At 33.5% G+C, this 22,624-nt stretch overlaps 1 protein-coding gene across 1 annotated transcript; it reads right to left on the bottom strand.

Moving 5' to 3' along the window:
* Window positions 1–2,509: 2,509 nt before the first annotated feature.
* LOC123551452 (uncharacterized) lies at window positions 2,510–19,326 on the bottom strand. Its single transcript, XM_045340397.2, has 2 exons — window positions 17,770–19,326; window positions 2,510–6,183 (listed from the first exon to the last, which is right to left on the bottom strand). The coding sequence occupies exons 1-2, from the start codon at window positions 17,874–17,876 to the stop codon at window positions 5,052–5,054; spliced, it is 1,239 nt and encodes a 412-aa protein (XP_045196332.2). The 5' UTR covers window positions 17,877–19,326; the 3' UTR covers window positions 2,510–5,051.
* Between the last annotated feature and the right edge of the window lie 3,298 nt (window positions 19,327–22,624).

Genomic DNA, 22,624 nt, shown 5'->3' on the forward strand with positions numbered 1-22,624 from the left:
TATGTGATTATTTTGAAAATCTGACAGACGAGATAGATATAACGTTTGACAACAAAAGTGAAGACTTGTCGAGGACAGAGGTAGCTGAATGACCCTGTTTTAAAGAATTAGTATAATAAGATTGCTGAAGTTCAGCGCGCGATGAAAAACCTAAAGAGCGCTAAAACAGACTCGAGTGACATTATTAATGAATATTTCATTGGGGCTGGGGATATTCTTAATTGCTACACATCTGGTGGACTTGTTTAATTAACATTATATTTTCGAGCGGTCATTTTTTCCGTCTGCCTGGAATGAGGGAAAATTATTCCGATATTCGAAAAAGGTGATGAAAACAACATAATTAATTACAGAGGAATTACACTTGCTAGTGAAATATCAAAGCTTTTTACTTCACTAAATACTAGACTTACAGATTGGTGCGGGATAGGGGTGTAACGATACGCTAGTCTCACGATACAATACATATCGTGATGCGGTTGCAACGATACGGTACGTATCGCGATACACATTGAGCATTCATCTGACAACATGAAAAAGAAAAAATTCGAAGTTCCTACAGTTGGAAAGTACTTGAAATTTTGTTTTAAAGTTAAAGAAACTTATAATTGATACATTTGTTTAGTTACTATCTTTAACACTGATTTTATGAAAGTTTTCATTCAATGTTTTTACTTTTCACTGTATCGTTTCTGTATCGTGAACCAGGTCTATGATACGATATGCGTATCGCCAGACTAAGGTATCGCGATACAGTGAATTGCGATATATCGTTACTCCCTTAGTGCGGGATTTAAAAAAGGGTTTCATTGCAACGGATGCGAGTTTTTGTTTGCACGGGCTAATTGAACATAGTTTTAATTGTGGAATCGTGTTTATACAACTTTCACTGATATGACAAAAATGCTTTGATAGTGTATATAGTAATGCATTTTGGATTAATATGTACACACTAGGAATTAATGGTAAACTGCTACGAGTATGATCAAGTAAGATGCCGTGTTAAACACTTTCATAAATAATTAGATTTCATAGAAGAAATAGTTCGCTAGAAACAGAAAGATATCTGTTCTCCATTACTTTGGTCTCAATGTTTGTTGTTGATTTGGAACTGTGTTTGAGTTCACGAAGTGGTCTCAATTTCGGAGATGTTATGTTGATTCTTTTTCTCTACGCCGACGATCGATTCTGTAGAAGGCCTTTAGCAAAGTTTGACTTAACTCCACACATATTGTGAAGGTGAACAATGACAAACGTGAGGTATTTAGACGTCTATGGCACGCCAATTGTCCAATAATTATGTGAACCCAGTTTCACGGTCGAAAAACTAGGTTTTTCGAACATAAAACCAGGTTTTTCGAATACTAACCTATATTTTTGACCGAAAACAAGATAACGGGCGTAAACCATAGTTAACGCTCGTGAACCCAGGTTTACGTTTGATAAACTAGGTTTTTCGGTTGAGTAAGAACCTATCTTTATGGGCGTGAACCTGGGTTCAGGAGCGTGAACCATAGTTTACGAACGTGAACCTATGTTTACGACTGAAAATCATAGTTTTGTTCGAGAAACTTATTTTATCGAACGTAAACCTAGGTTCACGCTCGTATACCCAAGTTCACGGTCGTAAACATAGGTTCACGTTCGTAAATATAGGTTCACGTCCGTAAACTATGGTTCACGATCGTAAACATAGGTTCACGTCCGTAAACTTAGGTTCACGGCCGTAAACCCATGTTCACGCCCGAAATTCGTAGTTGGTTTTATAATCCTGATATATCGAACGTAAATAATGGTTTACGTTTGATAAACTAGGTTTCTCGATTTAATTACGAATTTCGGTCGTTATCCTATGTTTACGGTTGTTATCCCATGTTTACGCTCGTGAACCCCGGTTCACGAAAACCATTGTTTACGACGTGTGAACTTGTGTTTACAAGCGTGAACCTACGTTTATGAGCGTGAACTATGGTTTACGGCGTTATCCCATGTTTTCACTCGAAAATATAGGTTAGTATTCGAAAAACCTGTTTTAAAATCGAAAAATAATGAATAATGGACATATAACGCCTTACGGAGAACGGTAACATTGATTATCTTGGCGCAGTTTTTTGATTTGAATGCGCAAAAGTACTTTACTACTTTACTACTCAAACCAAAGACCTAAAACCATGTATAGTCTTTTTGATTCATTTATGTGTGTGTGTCCATTCTTAACTACTCGACTAAAGTATGGGGTTACATAAAGTGCAATTTTAAAATGTCGACTTGTTAAAATACCGACAAGTAATGCCTGCTGGAGTATATGGTTAACCTGCCCGTTTCATATCATATACAGTCGAATACCGCTACCTCGATATTCAAGGGACTGTAAAAATTGCATCGACGTATTCGAAGTTCGACGTAACGATATCGACTATCTGGGACTACTTTGTATTTGTGTCGAACGTCTATATTGTCATTATATCCAATTCTTTTTTCAGAGGGTTTAAAAGGGGGAAAGAAAGAATATATAAAACGTAAATACGATTTTAATTTTATTGACAAATAAAACATCTTAATTGAATACATACATACAACTTTTTTATTTTTTCAAAATATACATTTAAACATTAGCATTTTTATTCCTTCCCTAAACAAGTCTGAATGCAGTAGTTATGTTCCTAGTTGAGTAGTCATTTTGATTGTGCTTCGATAGCGAAAATTTGCCAGTTAAATCCGCATATTGTTACTCAATCCTAAATGGCAGATTGTCAAGTTACCCGGACAAACAGAAAATATTTCATCCAAATTAGTTGTTTCATCGGAAAACAGCTTTCCTGCTTGCATGGTGTTTTATAAGGGTAATTATTGGGAATTAAATGCAAACGTCCTGACATTTAAATTTGATTAAAGATTAAATAACAAAAAAAAAAAATAAAAACAAATACACAAACTAACTTGAATATGATTGATACTTCGCCGGACAACAATAGGTTGATTTTCACACCTTACCAATAACATCGACGAAACAGTACAGATAAGTAGACGGGACTGAAATATCTCATCGAGCTAAACAAAATATCGAGCTAAGCATATCGAGGTAATGATAAATAGAATCTAGTTACATTAAGATAAATAGGGAAAAATCGGGACCGACTCGAACACATCGTGCTAACCGGAGTATCGAGCTAACCGATATCGAGGTAACGATATTCAACTGTATTAATCGCTTTCTTAGAATCATTAAACAATGTGTTATAAAGAAAATGTATGTAGTAATGCTAAATGATGAAAAACAAAACTGGGCTCAAAATATAAAAGCTCAGGTTTGGCAACGTTTCGGAATATCTGCTAAACGTAGATATGAACACTTTCATTCCATATTTTATACTTTTGTACAAGACTGGAACACTAGTTTAATAATAATTGTGTATTATTTGTTTACAAGAATGCGAAGCAAGACTTTGAGGACTACCTTAGCTCGGTGACAGCTAAAAGTTACTGACATTTAATCTGATCATAAACTGCGAATTGAAACCGGGAGATAACACTCGAAAGAGGGGTGCGATGGATGGACAGAAAGACAGTCAGACAGACACATGTGGACGTAGTGAAATACTTCGTGAAATTTGTGGAACAAATGATATTGAGGATGAGTTCCACTTCTCAAATGTAAAAAGAAAACGATATACATGTATTGATAGTTATTACCACGAACGTCCTAGTTTATTTATACTTGTTATTTTTTAATAAAAAATGTGCAGATATTGAACAATTTAGCTTGCTTTTTTAAAACTGTGATTGTAAATAATAGCCAGAACGGTTACATAATTATCAAATTCAGACTAGTGTTTGAACGAATTACAATTGCGAATCTTTAAGTCCATTTACCATACATAAGCTTTTCTGTCATGTAGTTTGATGTATGCCGGCATCTATACGTGTTACCTTGATGCAGAATATATATATATATATTTGTTTAAGGGTGAGGAGCGTAAGCTCAAGTCTAAAAATATAAAATATTTGTTCTGTTCTGTTACAGATAAACATTTTTTAATCATTCGAACGGACATAAACATACAACAACACAAGTATCAGTTTCAGTATCTTAAACATTTACCATTGCATGAATGGTTGTCAATTTCAGGATACAAAAATGATAATAATAACAACTTTCTTTTTTTTCCAGTCATTACTCTTAATAAAGACCATCGCAAAAACAGAACTATGTCCATTTAGGAAGTTTCGTGGAAAATAAAGCAGTTGCTTATAAAAAGTTATTTTTAAGTGTTTTGTGTAAATCTTACAGAGCCTTTCTTTTTACTTTATCATTCTATTGATAAATATCCTTGAAAATCATGATACTAATTATAATTATTGTATATAACCTGAGCCTGTTTTAAGAAGAAGAAAATGATTGAGAACTATTTCACTATTTATTGTCACAGAATAATATACAGCCGTGTTTGTCAGTTGACTTTGTCCCAATGTATTCATTAGAACGAAGACTGCACCTGTTACTGTAGATCGCTTAACTCCATTTTGCGAAATTTCTCAGATTTCTCATTTTATTCATTCGCAAAATGTTGGATTCGACACGTTGCGGAATTTAGAACCAGAAATCCATTGGGGTATACTAATAAAGGTGGCCAATCACATTTAAACAACATTTTACGATTTTTTTCATTTTTATTGTAGTCTGCTAGAGATTTATATAATGTATAAAAAAGAACACTACATAGAGCTAGATCCCTATTACAATAACATGCTTTATTATTTTCATAAAATTTTGTAAATATCCCCTTTTAATACGATAGTATTCAAAAAGTGTCCTATTTCATTACTGATACAAACTTGTCTTTTTTTTCGCAAAACTTTGCATTCACCAGGGATGAAAGTCGTGAATATTAACAGATTTTACAATGTGTCACATGTGCCCAGTTAAGATTAAACGTTAATCTAGTCAAACTGCTTCTTAAAAGAGATTTTAATTACAACTTTATGAAGTATGTTATCTGGAATGCTTTTCATTTGTTGAAAACATCTTACAGAAAGAGAAAATGTAGAATTTATGCCTGTCGTATTCTGTTAGATTTTCTGTGTCTGTGTAGTTTACAGTTTTCAAACATACACATAGACTCTGGATGGAAATCCCTATCAGTTTCTAGTGATATCAAAGTCGGGATATCGTTCAATATATCCTTTACTTCCTTTTCTTCGTTTCCTGATTTTACTCTATGTGAATGCTTCTTCTTCTTTTTTTGATCGTGTTTATGTTTTTTCTTTGATTTTGACTGATCCTCTTCTAATGTTTTTACTTCCAAGTCTTCGATTGCAGGTAAGGTAAATCCTAACTTTCCTTTCCCATTCGGTTCCTCTGGAGTTGCTCTCCTTGAATTGCATTCTTGAATATGAGGAAGAAATAAATGGAGTTCCGAATGCGAGTCTAGTTTTTTAAAATCCACTTTGAAATCTTGCTGAAGTGTTCTGTTTGGTTTTGTGGGAGGTGGTGGGGTTGCTGGAGATTCATTTACCGGGCTCGGGGATCTTTGTTCTTGTGCCGCTGAAACATTGTTCTGAACTATATAATACTCCTTTATCTTTTTTGCTGGCTCTATTGTTCTTATCTCGGGTTTAAGTTCATAATCTTTTTTTAAAGGCGTATCATTTGTTGCGGGTATTGAATTTGTATAACTAGTTCGAGTGCTCACTTGTTCTGACTTTACATACCTTAGAATAGAAGATGGTTTTACCGGCAATATTTCACTTTGCGTATCAAAAAAGTCACAGGCAGTGGCATTTTCATCCACACCTGTATCTTCAACAGCAATGTTTTGTAGTTTTTCATTTGCTTCAACCAGTCTTTGAAACGTTGGTGATTTGCTCCGCTTGTGGAAACCATGTTTGGATGGCGTTATTGTTTTTAATTTCTCCTTTTGAAATTTCCATCGATATTGCATTGGTTTCACTAAGTCAGAAAAGAATCGTATGTCTGTTGCGTTATCGAATTCTTCAAATGTGTGTCTGTTTCTACGAGCCACCATGGATGAAGTTGCAATGGTTGGGTATCCAGATTTGAACTGTGATTCTGCCTCAAGAAGCACGGCGTTTGCAGCTTTGTCCTCAAAGACGGCGATATCTCCAGGAATAAAGTTTCCACCTTGGTGTTTTGCCGGCCCATCAATTGAAATAACAGTTTGTCTGAAATTTGAATATTTAAGAAATGTTTGAAATACAGATTTTTAAATATTTTTTCTTTATAATTATTTTTTTAAATGTTTTTCCCTATACAAATCTGTTTAAACCATGTGCACCCACAGAGCGGGGCCAGTTTTAACCCCAGGGGGATAATTTGAACAAACTTGGTAAAGGACTACTATACAATGCTACAGACCAAATATCAAAGCCATATGCCATGTAGGTTTGGACAAGAAGATTTTCAAAGTTTTCCCTAAACAAGTGTATATAAACCACGTGACCCCCAAGGCGGGTCCATATTTGACTCTAGGGGGTAATTTGAACAATCTTGTTAGAGGATATATATCAATGACATGGTGTTAATTTTAAATACTACCAACATTGATCTATATGCCGATGACTCCACCCTACATAAATCCGCCGACAGTATTACAAAAATTCAGTCTGAACTTCAGTATAGCCTAAATAGCGTCCATAAATGGTGTAAAATAAATAACATGTCACTTCATCCTTCAAAAACAAAATGTATGGTTTTGAGCACTAGAGTCAAAATAAAACATACTAAAAACTTGAGTTGATTTTAGACGGTTCGGTCATTGAAAACGTGAAGTGTCAGAAAGTTCTAGGTGTATATATCGATGAAACTCTGTCTTGGCAATCCCACGTTAGTACCGTGGCCAATAAACTAAACTCAAAAATTGCTCTACTTAGAAGAATTGCATTTTTCTAAACAGATGTGATGAAACTATTGTATTACAATGCATATATTATGTCAACCATGGAATATTGTTGCAATGTCTAGGGATTTTGTCACAAATCGGACACTGATAAAATTACATCTTTGCAGAGACGCGCTATAAAAATAATTACAAAATCAAAGTGTAGCAATTTTGATGAGGTATTAAGAAATTCAAAACTTCTATCTTTTGAGAACAGGTGCAAATACCATATTTCATTATTAGTGTACAAAAGTAAAACAGGAGATTGTCCTATATACATTTCAGATTTACTACATTCTGTTCATAATGATGATTACAGACGCATGGTAATTCTTTTAAAACATAGTTATTGTTATATTACGTTTATTTAAGACTTCTTTAATTTGAGAAGTGTTTGTCGAGAAAATTTAAGTAATTCTGACATGTGTATTTTTGTATAAATGTTAAATTATAAATTGACAGTATGATTGTGTGTATGTGTGAATGTATATCAGTTGAAGGCCATACTGGAAATAAGTTGTATAATATCTGTATTTGTACACTTAGTATGTCACCTTCAGAAAATAAAGTTATTATTATTATTATTATTATTATTATTATAGGACCACCAGATGATGCTACAAACCAAATATCAAAACCTTAGACCCTGTGGTTTTAGATGAGAAGATTTTCAAAGTTCTTCCCTATATAAGTTTATATAAACCATGTGACCCACCGGGCAGGGCCATATTCGACTCTAGGGGGTAATTTGAACAATATTGGTAGAGGACCACCAGACGATGCTACATACTAAATATCAATGTCCTAGGACCTAAAGGGTTAGGACAAGAAGATTTTCAAAGTTTTTCCTTTCGATTGCCATGACAACCAGAGTTCTGTATGGAATTCAATTCTTTGAACAATTTTAAAAAAGACCATCCAAGGAACATCCCTGTGAAGTTTCATCAAAATTGGACTGGTGGTTTAGGAGGAGATGTCGTAATAGGGCGCCATTTAGCGGAACGTCTTTGCATTCAAAGCGTTGACGGTAAACAGCTTGTATGCAAAAGATTTCATTTCGCATCCAGTTTTTCGTCATATCTAAACAATTAAATATCTACTTGTAGTTCATAAAAGGAATGGATATTATTACCGTTTACTTTAAATATAATTTCTGATATATTATTTTCCATCAAAGCCAGAATGAACGCCTTGAAGCAAAAGAAAAAATATCTATGTTTAAAATAAAAATATGGCTAAGATTTTGTCAGCATTTGACCGTATTTATATTTAACACTCAGATAAAAACTTCCACCGTTTTTATCAGTATGTGTATTTTTTCCAATTTAAATAGGCCTAATGTGAATATTATAGCTGGATATAGCTGCTATTAAATCACTGCCATTTTCAACACTAGCTTGAAACAAAACCAGGTGATATGAATTATATAAATGGGCAGTATAAAATATGAAAGAACGGTTCCGTTTCCAAACTTTCCAAAAAAAAAAAAGAATTAGAGCCCGTGCCCCCGAAATATTACCGCACAGAGTCTGTTTTAAAAAGATACTATAAATAAACGGTAAAAAATTTAATATGAATAAACGGGAGGGTAGTAATAATAATAAACTTTCGCGTTTTAACAATTAACTTAAAGTCTAACTTCATTTTCTTTTATTTTAATCATATTTGATTGCATAAAATATTACAAGCATATCTTTTTAACACTAGCACACGTACACGTACACGCACAAAATTTTGGTCGGAAGGAAATCGGAAAATGGCTTACAAAGTTAGAATACGCTTAAAATGAAATTTATGTTGTTGTAAACTTTTTAATGATTAACTTATTTTTCCCCAAAATACAAACAGTTCTTTGTGAAATTTTGATGCACAAAATCTGCTCGTGAAAATGGGGGTAGGGGAAATTTAAGACAGTTTGGAATAACCCATAATGTTTTTCGCTTATTTTACAGTAAACTAAATTTTTATGGTAATTTTAGTTGTTTTTTTAATCAGTAGGACAGTTTTTACACACTACTTAGTAAATCCGCTGGAAAACAATTATTTCGTAGAAAGATTTTGGCATGATTTTTGCGTAAAGTAAGCAAACGGCAACGTCACAACTATTTAGGGCTAAAATGTGATTTTTCGACGTCATCTGCGTAAAAAGTGTGCATTTGACCTTTTTGTACATCGGGTGAAGATCAGCTTTTGCCATTATTTAAACATGTTATAAAGGATGCAACTTGTTTTTCAAATTCCTGCTCATTACGCTTTCTTTACCTGTATAAAGGAAAATGTTGACGGACGACGCACGACGGACAATCACTGACCACAATATCTCGCCCTTGAGCACTTCGTGCTCAGCTAATAATTGAAGAAATAAAATGTATCTGACTCTCTATTAAAATACTGAAAAAGGTGTTAAAACAAGAAAATGATAAACTCTGTAAGAAAATGGTTCTGAATTAGACCGTAGACAGTATAACTGTAGGAACTAAGGACTGAGAGAATGCATTACAGACCGCAGACAGTACGATTGGAGGAACCAAGGACTGAGGGAATGCATTACAGACCGCAGACAGTATGATTGTAGGAACCAAGGACTGAGGGAATGTATTACAGACCGCAGACAGTATGATTGGAGGAACCAAGGACTGAGGGAATGTATTACAGACCGCAGACAGTATGATTGGAGGAACCAAGGACTGAGGGAATGTATTACAGACCGCAGACAGTATGATTGGAGGAACCAAGGACTGAGGGAATGTATTACAGACCGCAGACAGTATGATTGGAGGAACCAAGGACTGAGAGAATGTATTACAGACCGCAGACAGTATGATTGGAGGAACCAATGACTGAGGGAATGTATTACAGACCGCAGACAGTATGATTGGAGGAACCAAGGACTGAGAGAATGTATTACAGACCGCAGACAGTATGATTGGAGGAACCAAGGACTGAGAGAATGTATTACAGATGTTCACTTATGTTCAAGAAGCCAATTTTTAACATGTGATTATGCCTAATGTAGAGTCATTAAAAAATTATGTTGATTTTATTCTTTCATACGGGAAAACCTTCTATTCTGCTTACATTATTTGTGATTAGACGAACTATTTTCCTTGTTGACAGACGAATAAGTAAAAGTTTCATGGTGCAGGCAGTTTGCATTCTATATGTTTAACACTGATGATAGTACAAAAATTTTAGCACTTAGAGACAACGCTTCTATTAGTGCTAGAAAATTGTAATTAATCACAGTCTTTGAAAGTGTACAGGAAAAGAAACATAACTGAGGTAACAATGATCGAAAATTTAAAGAAACCATTGTGATATTTTCAATTATCGCATAGTGCGGCAGTTTTCCTTTGATCTTTGCAGCATGTTATACATAGTAACACACATTATTACTACAAAACTGTGCTGATATCTTACAAAACTGTTGCGATATATATCAACACGGAAATCTCTATGGAGTTTCATAAGAAAAAAAAGTGTTCCGGTATATATCAGCACAGTAAAACTGTTCCGATATATATCGGAACACTTTTTCTCTATTGAGGTCCTATCAAGGGAGTATAATTTTTTCCTTTCAAAGAAAAGATGATTTTAGCTCCAATTTACAGTTCACAGAGAAAGAATTGTCACAAACACCTACATTTATAAAGTAAAAGAATAAATAAACTAGAATATTTCAAAAAATTGATAGTTATTGCCAAATTCAGAAATACATGAAATATATGAAATTCTGAGATTTCTCAAATGTTTCTTTTTCTTTGATTTTTTTTTTACAATCAAAACAACAAGTTTTACAATATGTCTGGCCAATGAAATGCAAAGATTTAAAACCAATGCAGAAATTTGTTGGGTACTTTTATCTGGGGAACACATTTTCTAAAACAGAAGTTTTAGTGTTTCAGTCAGCGAGGCGCAGAAAGGGAATCAAAATAGTAAAAATAATAATAAACAAATTTAAATGAAAATGATATATAAATTTTAATGATAAACTATGCGATAAAACAGTTATAATATGTAGTGCTCGTGTGTTACCAGGATATATCAGAGCTAGGGGTACATCTCGTTATTTTTCTCTTCACATATCTGTCTCGGCCTACCGGCCTCGACGATATGTGCAGAGAAAAATACCCTCGATGTACCCCTAGCTCTGATATATCCTGGTAACACACTCTCACACATACTACTAGTATTAGACATTTACGGATTAAGTCTACGTGGACTGTGAACACCTAGGACGATCGATTTTTCAAGGGGACCGTCTCAACATGATAATTTTAATTTATGTTTGGTAGGAAAACATTCCTATAATGATGGTAAGGTCTGGCTTAATATGTCACTGCACAGGATAGTATTTGGATTTGTCTGTCCGTCCGTCTGCTCGCCAGAGAAATGTTTTGTTATACATATCGCAAAAAGTATTTGATCTAGCGTCATAACACTTTCCTGAAATGTTCTTCAATATTATAAGTTGCGCATCTGCGACAAAGTTGAAAAGATGAGCTAGTCTGATCGCAATGTATCCGTATTCCATCGTCGGCGTCGTCCAACATGAAAAAATCTAAACTGGGTCAGTTGGGATCAAAATGTAGGTCAGCAGGTAAAACATTGTGAAAAATGTAGAAAACGTAATATCTTGCGTCTCCATTCCTTTGTTGTTACCATACGCCTGAAGGGACGTATTTTGGGATACCACAGGTGTTCATCTGTCTGTCTGTCTGTTTGTCTGTCTGTCCGTCTGTCCGTTTACAATTTCGTGTCGACTCCGCTCCTTGAAGGATTTTAAACAAACATGAAACAAATGTTATCCACATCAAGAGGATGTGCAGAGCGCCTGTATCAGGTGGCTTGCTTTAAGATCAAGGTCACACTTAGGGGTCAAGGTCATATGACTTTGTTTCGTGTCCGCTCTGTAACTCTTGATCTGTATGAGGGATTTTAAAGGAACATTGCACCAATGTCCACCACATCGAGTCGACGTGCAGAGCGCATGTTTTGGATGGCTATATACAAGGTCAAGGTCACAGTAAGGGGTCAAAAGTCATATAACTTTGTTTCGAGTGCGATGTGTAACTTTTGAACTGCTTGAAGGATTTTAAAGAAACTTGGCACAAATGTTCACCACATTGAGAGGACGTGCAGAGCGCATGGCTCGCTTGAAGGTCAAGGTCACACTTAGGGGTCAATGGTCACATGACTTTGTTTTGTGTTTATGTTGCTTTGCATTGCGGTGCTCTTGGTTTTATTTGGCATACCCATTTTTTGTTCACTTACAATAATTTTTTATTGAATTACTTCCCTTTTATGTTACTATAAATAGGTTATTTTGTAACATTTTTATTATTGGCCGTAGTGAAAAAACCGATACCACTTTTCTGTGGTACAACATGGATGGTACCTGCAAAGTTAAGGTGTATTTTGACATATCTGTACCTGGTAATGATTTTAGTGGACTTAGAGTTTTTCGGGGAATTTCTTCCCTTTGTTGTCCTTTTCGTTTGGGCTTCAACAGTAAAGTTCTTTAAATTTTGCTCCCATCCCCTGAAATAATCCTTCGGGCGTATATTGCCCGCTTGGCGGAGCACTTGTTATTTCTGTATTAGCCGCGTTAAAGACTTTGTATTCGTATAACTTTATTGTTTTAATTTATCAGTAGTGGATGGACGAAGAGATGGACAGCTTTTTTACTAGATAAATGAACGGAAGATAGGAAAATAATCAAAATAAAAAATATTCCCATTTATACTGTATTATGGCATAAACATGAATTAAATGAAATTCATTTCTTGTTGACAGTTTTCAGTTAATACACTCAATCCGTTATGTTTTCTTCTACACACAAGGGATGCACAGACATGTACGTAGAAACTAGGCCTTCAGACTGTTGAAAAGGTATTTCTATGATATGACTATCGACTGACTTTTATATCCCAGTTAACTGTATTTTAATTTTTTATACATTTAAAAAGTGAAATGTTCTGTCTTTGGACTAAATTTCATAAAGAAAATGTGGCATCTAGAGTAAGTATAAAGTTTTCAAAAAAGGTAGATAATTAAAAAATGGGACGACCTAGATTATGGTTCCTTGTCCCTACACTCCTTCTCACTGACTTCTATCAGTTTGTAAAGTATGAAATCTATCTTGCATAGTATTCGAGTTATGCACCAGAGAGGTTTAAAAATGGAGATTATTAAAAATGGGACCAACTACAGTTATGGTTCCTTGTCACTGCACTTCCTTTCAATGAGGTCTAACATTGTATAAAGTTACGACTTGGTATCTTCAATACTTATTTAGTTTATCATCCGGTCAAGAAGTGTCAATAGGGAGGTAATTCAAAGGTGTGACCACACAGAGTTATAATTTCTTGTCAAATCAGAGTTATGGGGATTGATTTTCCTTGTGTAGACTTCGATAGTAAATAACTATTTTAAGTTTCAAGTCAAAAGCTTTAATAGTAACAGAGATATTTGAAATTATCAAAAAATTTAACAAAATGATCTAAGTTAAAAATGGGCATAATTCTGTCAAAATCCAAAACAGAGTTATGGGGTTGCTTTCCTTGGTGTAGATTTCGATAGTAAATAAGTATTTTAAGTTTCAAGTCAATAGCTTTGATAGTAACAGAGATATTTGACTTTATCAAAAACTTCAATCAAAAATTCTAAGTTAAAAATGGGCATAATTCTATCAAAATTCAATCAGAGTTATGCGGATAGTTTCTCCTGGTGAAGCCTTTGATGGTAAATAACTATTCTGAGTTTCAAGTCAATAGCTTCGATAGTAACAGAGATATTTGCCTTTATCAAAAAATTTAACCAAAAATTCTAAGTTAAAAAGGGGCATAATACTAACAAAATTCAAATCAGAGTTATGGGGATTGTTTCTACGCATGTAGACTTAAATAGTAAATTAGTATTTTAAGATTCAAGTCAATAGCTTTGATAGTAACAAAGATATTTGACTTGATCAAAACAATTAACAGAAAATTCTTAATTAAAAAGGGGCATAATTCTGTAAAAATATTCAATCAGAGTTATGGGGATTGATTTTCCTTGTGTAGACTTCGATAGTAAATAAGTATTTTAAGTTTCAAGTCAATTGCTTTGATAGTAACAGAGATATTTGACTTTATCAAATATTTTAACAAAAAATTCTTAGTTAAAAAGGGACATAATTCTATCAAAATTCAAATCAGAGTAACGCAGAATGTTTTTCCTGGTGTAGACTTCGATAGTAAATCATTATTTTAAGTTTCAAGTCAGTAGCTTTGATAGTAACAGAGACATTTGACTTTATAATAATTTGACAGAAAATTCTTAATTAAAAAGGGGCATAATTTTGTAAAAATTCGAATCAGAGTTATGGGGATTGTTCTTCCTTGTGTAGACTTCGATAGTAAATAACTATTTTAAGTTTCAAGTCAATAGCTTTGATAGTAACGGAGATATTTGACTTTATCACAAACTTTAACCAAAAATTCTTAGTTAAAAGGGGCATAATTCTATCATAATTCAATCAGAGTTATGGGGATTATTTCTCCTGGTGTAGACTTCGATAGTAAATAAATATTGTAAGTTTCAAGTCAATAGCTTTGATAGTAACAGAGATATTTGACTTTATCAAAAACTATAACCAAAAATGCTAAATTAAAAAGGGGCATAATTCTGTAAAAATTCAATCAGAGTTACGGGGATTGTTCTTCCTTGTATAGACTTTGATAGTAAATAAGTATTTTAAGTTTCAAGTCAATAGCTTTGACAGTAACAGAGATATTTGACTTTATCAAAAATTTTAACCCAACGGAGACGCCGACGCCGACGCCGGAGAGAGTGCAATAGCTCTACTTTTTCTTCGAAAAGTCGAGCTAAAAACAGGCACATCCAAATTTATATCACCTACCGCATAGTGATGATTTAATAACTCAAACCCCATTACCGTTATAAACACTTTTTCATATCGCGCATAATATAATTAAACTATGTAGAGACGGTCCCCTTGAAAAATCTGTCGCCTTAGGTGTCCACAGTCCACGTAGACGTAATCCGTAAATGTCTAGTACTACTATGCCCCAACGATAACTTGATATTTACAAACATGACTATAAATAGATTAAAATGGAACATAGGGAATTCAACATTTTTCTAACATGTTACAATCTAAATATTTCTAGATTTTGTACCAATTGGAAATTAGCTCAGTGGTAAAGCATACAGTCCATGTTAAACAGATCTTTTGCTGTGTGGGTTCGAAACTCAGCATCGACATTAAATTTTTATTTCTACACGTATAAACATGTAGATTGCTTCATAAACTATGTGTCAACACAACAGAGAAGTATCTTAAGCCGATATGGCAGATCAGAAAAGTTTAGCATTATATTAAAGATGATGTTGACTAAATGCATGCATTTAAGCCATGCAAATAATAAACATACTGTTGTGTTATATAAAGGCATACATACAGATACTAATAAACTTTGATAATGTGGCAGTTGAGTCCAATAAGTCCAGAGGTGTTCAAAGATAAATCATCATGAAATTATCTTGGAGCTATATTGCAAAGCAATTATTAGTTACTTGTTTTGGAAAATTAACAGTGTCGATTGTATTGAGGTCATTTGTCACATTATCAAAGTTTATTAATACAAACCATCAAAGAAAGAAACAAAAATACGGAAGTAAAAATGAAAACGAAAAGAAAAAAAAAACACAAAAAGACAAAAATTGAAAAAAAAAACTCACGAAGATTCGAACCCACAAAATGATTTGTTTATGTTCAATTGTTATCTGCGTTTTACCCGACTGAGCTTATGTTTCCATGTAATCATAGTATATTTAAGATGAAACAAATACTAATATTTACTTAGAAGGTAATGTGTAAGCATTATGGGTTGGTATTTCATCGGTTATCATGAAATAGAATCGTCCTTGCGTTTCGGCGGGAACCTTGTTATCGTTGGGGATTAGTATAACTATTACAAATAGAAGTGTCAATATTTCATGACACAGGTTCAAATTTGACAGTCTACTTATAAAACGTCATATGATAAAGATAAGCCGGGTGAAATATCAGTTATATCCTAAGATATTTGTTTCATCAAAAATAAACATCATATGCATGGTTTCCAATGTAATTGTCTAATTAAGGTCTACAGCTAAATTAACTTTATAATTTGAATACTTTTGCTGGCATTTGTCCAGTAAATACATGATAAAATTGCAATGGCATTTTCAAATAGTTTCCCAAAATATGGCAGAAAATTCATGGTTTGAACATTACCCAATACCAGTACTCATGCGTCTTTTCGCAATATCTAAAATCCAGACAAGTCCACCTGGTAAAAAAAAAACCAGCACACCAAAATATGGGGAAAACAATCTGCCGAGAATTTCTATGATATCCTATCGTATCTGGTTATTTTTGTCAACAGTGCCAAATAAGCAATTAATGTTTTGTTTCTCGTTTAGGTTTTCATATCTTTGTGTGTGCGTTAGATCCCCCTCGACTATTGACAAGGTGAGCTTTTGTGATCGCCCTTCGTCCCTCTGCCATCCGTCCGTTCACAACTTCTTAAGAACACGATAAAGACCACATTTTGTAATCGATTTTAATCAAACTTGCACAAAACTTGTACTTTTATAATATCTCGATTCCTTTCGAAAACTGGCTAGATCCCATCATGGGTTCTAGAGTTACGGCTCCTTAAAGGGCCAACATTTGCTATTTCGGACCGTGAACATGACAGAGACCACATTTTGCAATTGATTTTAATCAAACTTGCACAAACCTGACTTTGGCATAATATCTCGGTTTCTTTTGAAAATTGACCAGGTCCCAATATGGGTTCTAGAGTTATGGCCCCTTGAAAGGCCAAACTTTGATATTTCGGCTTTTGCAGACATATAGAGACTTCATTTTTGGTTTGATTTGATACAAACTTGCAAAATATCTTTAACGACAATAGATCTTGGATTCCATGATGAATTTGTCAGACCCAATCATAGGTTCCGGAGTTACGGCCACTGATTGATCCCTAAAAGAGCCAAAATTGTTAATATTTACCTTGTGAACACAATAAAATTGACATTTTACAATAAGATCTTGGTTCCTTTTGAAAACCGGCTAGATTCCATCATGGGTTCTAGAGCTACTGTCCCTGAAAGGAGCACAATTCTCTAATTTGACCCTTTCAGCCAAATTAACTGGGTTTCATTTATGCTTTGATTTGATACAAACTTGCAAAGAATGTTTGGTTTATACATAATTTATTTTAGGTCGATTGTGAAGAAAGTTCTACAACTTATATTTATCACCCTCGACATCTCATTCCTGATGGAATCCATCGCCACGAGGGTATGAGAGAAGAGGCCAGTTTCCCTTTTAATGCTGAGCGCCAAGTAAGGGAGCTACTGGTACCATTTTTCACGTCAAAGAATGTTTATTTTGATGATCTATAGGCCAAGTTTGAAACTGGGTCATGTAGGATCAAAAACTAGGTCATCAGGCCAAATCAAAGGAGAAGCTTGTTAACACCCTAGAGGACACATTTATGACCCTATATTCATGAAACTTGGTCAGAGTGTTTATCTTGATGATTCCTCTATTAGTTTTAAAACTAGGTTATATGGGATCAAAAACTAGGTCACCACTCAAATCAAGGAAAAGCTTGTTAACATTGTAGAGGCCACATTTATGACCCTATCTTCGTGAAACTTGGTCAGAATTTTTATCTTGATGATTTCAAGGCCAACTTTAACAGGTGAGCGATATAGGATCATCATGACCCTCTTGTTTAAATTTTAACTACATATGGTAAACAAGAGTATTCTTCTTAAATAGGTTTAATGAACTATTGTAAAAAATCACCTGTGCTTCTTCGCAGATCTTTTGTGACGAACTTTTTTATGATGTTGGCCATTTTTCCGAGAAGTAAATCTCTCCAGAATTATCGGGGAATAATATTTGCTGGTCATATTGTGCTTGTATACCCGCCGTGAATACAAAATGTACTTATACACTCGCCGTGAATACAAAATGTACTTATACACTCGCCGTGAATACAATCAAACGTTTATAGGTCATTAGTACATATAGAATGGCACAATATAATGGTATAAATTCGTATCCTCGCTACTAATATTGAATCAAGTTTACTTTGTAAAGTACCAGATCAGTCTACGAAGTATACATGTATATAACTTGTAACATATCGGAACTTCTTTTTCTGAATTAGTGCAAACCCTTATTCACATCCTGAAAGGTATACGCAAATGAAGATCCCCAGTATCCAGTACGTTATATTTCCACTCTTACATAATGCTTAGTATGCTTAATGTATCAGATAAAGATCAATTGTTTAATGTTGTTGTTCGTTGCCAATACACCAATGGATATCTATTATTAATGTGATAGATTTCAATTTCAATTTACTTGACCGATTGAGATTTTAGTATATTCTGTTGTAGTATTAGGTTGTCGTTGTTACGAATAAAATGCACCTAAAATGACAAATAAACAACACCTTTCGTTTTTATATTCCATCCAGAATTCAATACTGCGGTGGATATATTTGTTGTTCACTAAATTTATCATACGAATCTTCATTTTCCGTTTAAAACAGTAGTATTTCCTTTTTCAATGTACGAGAAAAATCAGTAAATGTACGAAATGTATTCAAATAAATTAATGAACTGAGTCACTAACATCTTTAAGAATGACAAACAAATTCATATAGAATTCTCCTTGAACGGTTCTTAAACACCATTTAATGGTCTATCTTGAAAGATATTTTCCATAATTATCCTGTCTATAACAAGCAGTTTCTTTCTAGTGAAATAGCATTTATCTCCTTGATACCAGCCGAGATAATTATCCGTTTTTGTCCATTTCAATTTATCAAAAACCGTTTAATAGAATTACTCAACAAGGACATAATCCAAGATTTTTACATTATTTGAAGGTCTTAACTCTTTTTATCCCAGTATAAACCACTGTCTCCGGTGAACCCCTTGTTCAAACACTAATGTCCGAAGTAAGTATTGCACGTTTGACGATTTGTATAAAAATATGATTTGATAAGATAATCAATCCTTCAGTGCATCTAACAAAATCTAAGATCTATAAAAAGATCAATATAAACACATTTATGTAAAATATTCCACTCATCATGCCAAATATGAAATTGATAGACCAAATGTTATGGCATATTTCATATAAATTATATTTTTCTGTCATAATTAATTTAGTTAATATCCATTGACAGCAATTCTTACAGTCTTTTTGTTTCTATCGTTATCCTTGATAATGTCGTTGGTAATCTCAATATTTTGTTTATTTCAGTATCTTCGAGGCATAGATAATTGCCATAAAGACGATAAGCATTTGTTTAAAATCAAAAACAGTATACTGCATTGTCCTCTCACATTTGCTTATCGGTTTTGCTTAAATTCGAATCAAAACATTCCTTCGTGTAATCAATACCGCCTTGCTTTTAAACAAAAGAGAAAAAGTAAGAATACGCTGACAAAACGTGACAATTTGAGAACTTTAGTCTATTGAAGGATATTGCTTATTTACTTTTAGGTAGTTAAAGTACTGTAACAATTTTTACGGCAAGAATGTCTCAGCTGGTCAAAAAACTGGATAAATTTGGTGAGAGTTAGTATTGTTTGTACCTCCAAACGTAAATTGACCACGAGTGTGGGTATTTAGCATACTAGTAATGTTTTATAATAAGCTTAGTGCTAATTTAACAAAACAAGACTAAAAGTTCATAGAAGTTTTGCGATCCATGTGTTTGAACCGTAATTTTGACATATATTATAATAATGTTGTTTAAAAGACATGGATATACATACTTTCTTTCTAGTGAATGAAAAATTATATTTTTTAAATCTGCAAAACTTACGAAAGAAATATTTAAGTATTACAAACAGACCTTCATTTGCAAGATTATAAAGGATTTCTGAAATTATTGCACATTTGTAAAACTAAAGATGTTTCTGTAGGATTTTATATAAAGATGGACAGTCACATTTAAGCATCATTTTATGACATTTTTCATTTTTTTCTTATATTCTGCTGCAGATATATTAAGGAAATAAAAATACCCATTTCATAAGGTTAGACACCGTTTTATCTTTTTAATTGCAATCATTCCCCTTTGAATTATGTTCTATGGACATTTTTTAAAATAAATTTTACATAATATCTATTTCAATATCTACTTTATCATTTTCAGCAATGATAAGTATATGTCACCATGCCCGATTTTATGTTATGGACATGAAAGTGCATGAATAATTTGAAATTGGTATTCAAATATGAGAACTAGAAGTAGCTTATGTCATATACATCAGAAAGAGACCACAAATATCATGGATATCCATGCATTTTTCTACGATATAAAGATATTTCTCATTTTTTTGCCAGGGGCTATAACTCTATTATCCGTCTGCATTGTCTTATTCCTTAGGTTTCTGATTAAGAAAAATCGTCCTTTACACACGTTTATTATGGAACATTTAAATATGCTTAAACATGAATGAGAATTTAACTATAACTGTATACATTGGTTGTTACACTACCCAAAGCTTTCCATCGTCTTACTTGTAAACAGACATCTCTTTTTGCCTTTCCTTTAGATAGAAACCGACTAATTCGCTTTTTACCGATAAAAACATATTCACAGCCAGTTTGTTTCTATTTACATGAAGTGTCTGATAACGTCTGAAAAATACAATTTTCTATTTAATGAAAAACAGAATCTATAAGTAACGGATCTGCCACTGCGCAGTAAAAACTGCCGGAAATATCCTTAATATGACTGAGTACCTCTTTTAAAATCAATATAATTTCTAACATTTCTAGACATCAGGATATTTTAATAGTTTGAAAAGGCAACTTTTGAAATGGATTTAGTTTATACTAATTTGTTTTAGCTCGATTGTGATGAAAGCTTCAAGATTATTGGAACCACTCCCGAGTCCGCTTCCTGGTAAAACCAGTACTGGTGTCATATGAGAAGGCATGGACGTGATCCCAGTGGAACTCGAACCCACGGCCCCTGGATTGAGCGACCCACACCTTATCCACTAGACCACCGCTCCTGAAATTGATTTGATTTCGGAATTCTCTTATTTCCAATCTCTCTTTGTCGCGAAACCAACCAAGATAGGCAAGAAGAAAGTAACGAATTTTAGCTAGATATGTAATTGTCAATTCAAGACTTTGACAGATGTAAATTCATATCTTTCCTTATGAAAAGTATGTTTATAAATTTATACTTACGCTAAAATAGCGGGGCAACTAGGATAGGAAAATGAAAGTCTAAGAATGAAAATCTATCATCTGGACAGAAACAGAAAGGTAACGTTTCGAAAAAATCAATAACATGGCCAAATTCAGATTAACCACATTTTACATCAAGTGTACACGTTATTTCATTCCCAGTTGGATGACATGTATATAATGATATTATGTATCGTAAAGCAAAACAAAGTTGCACGACATACTTATTGACATTATGTGTCGTAAAGAAAAACACAGACTACATGTATAATGACATGTACTAAGTTTCGCGACATAATTATTGACATTATGTGTCATAAAGCAAAACATAGACGACGTGCATAATCACATTATGTATCATAAAGCAAAACAAAGGGGCACCACATACTTTAATATTGACATTATGTGTCATAAAGCAAAACATAGTTAGACGACATTCGTAATGACATTTCGTATCATAAAGCGAAACAACTTTTATAATCGGTCACATAGGCTTTTTGCATGCTTTAAGATCAATTACACCATTATTTCATTTTCTATCGTAACAGCAATGTAAAAATATCTATTAAAACTAAAGATCATGGAATAACAGTATCGACATATTTCAACCAAAGTCACAATGGTACCCCATAAGTATCACGTATTCTCGCCATCCATACTTATAGCTATTTATTGAAACAGTAGCACTCCTAACATCCATGATGTGATATTCCAGGTTGTGTGGTGTATGTCTGATTTTTAAAAATAAATCTTCCAGGTATTGTCGTCACTTGATTTTCTAAAATACTTTAAAATAAATTCAAATTTTCTAAGTACATTAGGGGCCATAATTCAGGACAAAATGCAAAGCAGACTTATGGCTCTTGGCCTACATACTCTTCTAATGATGAGAAAGAAGTCTGCAAAGTTTCAAAGCTAGTGTTCTTATTGAACACTATTGAGGTAGCCTAAAGTGGACCTAAACCAAAATTATTACCAAGAAATTCAAATTTTCTAAGCACAAAAGGGTCATAATTCTAACAAAATGCATGGTAGAGTTATGGTTCTTAGATTACTTACTCATCTAATGATAATAAAACGAGCGTGCAAAGTTTCAAATTTGTAGCTTTTATAGTTTTGGGGGAAAAGTTGACCTAAACAAAATTTTTAACCAAAGAAATCATTTTTTTAAATACAAAAAGAGCCGTAATTCTGACAAAATGCTTATCAGAGCTATGGTTCTTGGAATACATAGTCACCTAATGATGATTAAAAAAAAGGTGTGCAAAGTTTCAAAGCTATAGTTATTTATTTAGGTCCATTTATCTTGAATTCTATAAGAATTATAGCTTTGAAACGTGTACACTGTTTGTTATCATTAGATTAATAGGTAGGTCAAGAACCATAACTCTTTCTTGCATTTTGTTAGAATTATGGACCGTTAGAATTATGG

The sequence above is a fragment of the Mercenaria mercenaria genome, chromosome 4, assembly GCF_021730395.1.
Source record: "Mercenaria mercenaria strain notata chromosome 4, MADL_Memer_1, whole genome shotgun sequence".
Lineage (NCBI taxonomy): Eukaryota > Metazoa > Mollusca > Bivalvia > Venerida > Veneridae > Mercenaria > Mercenaria mercenaria.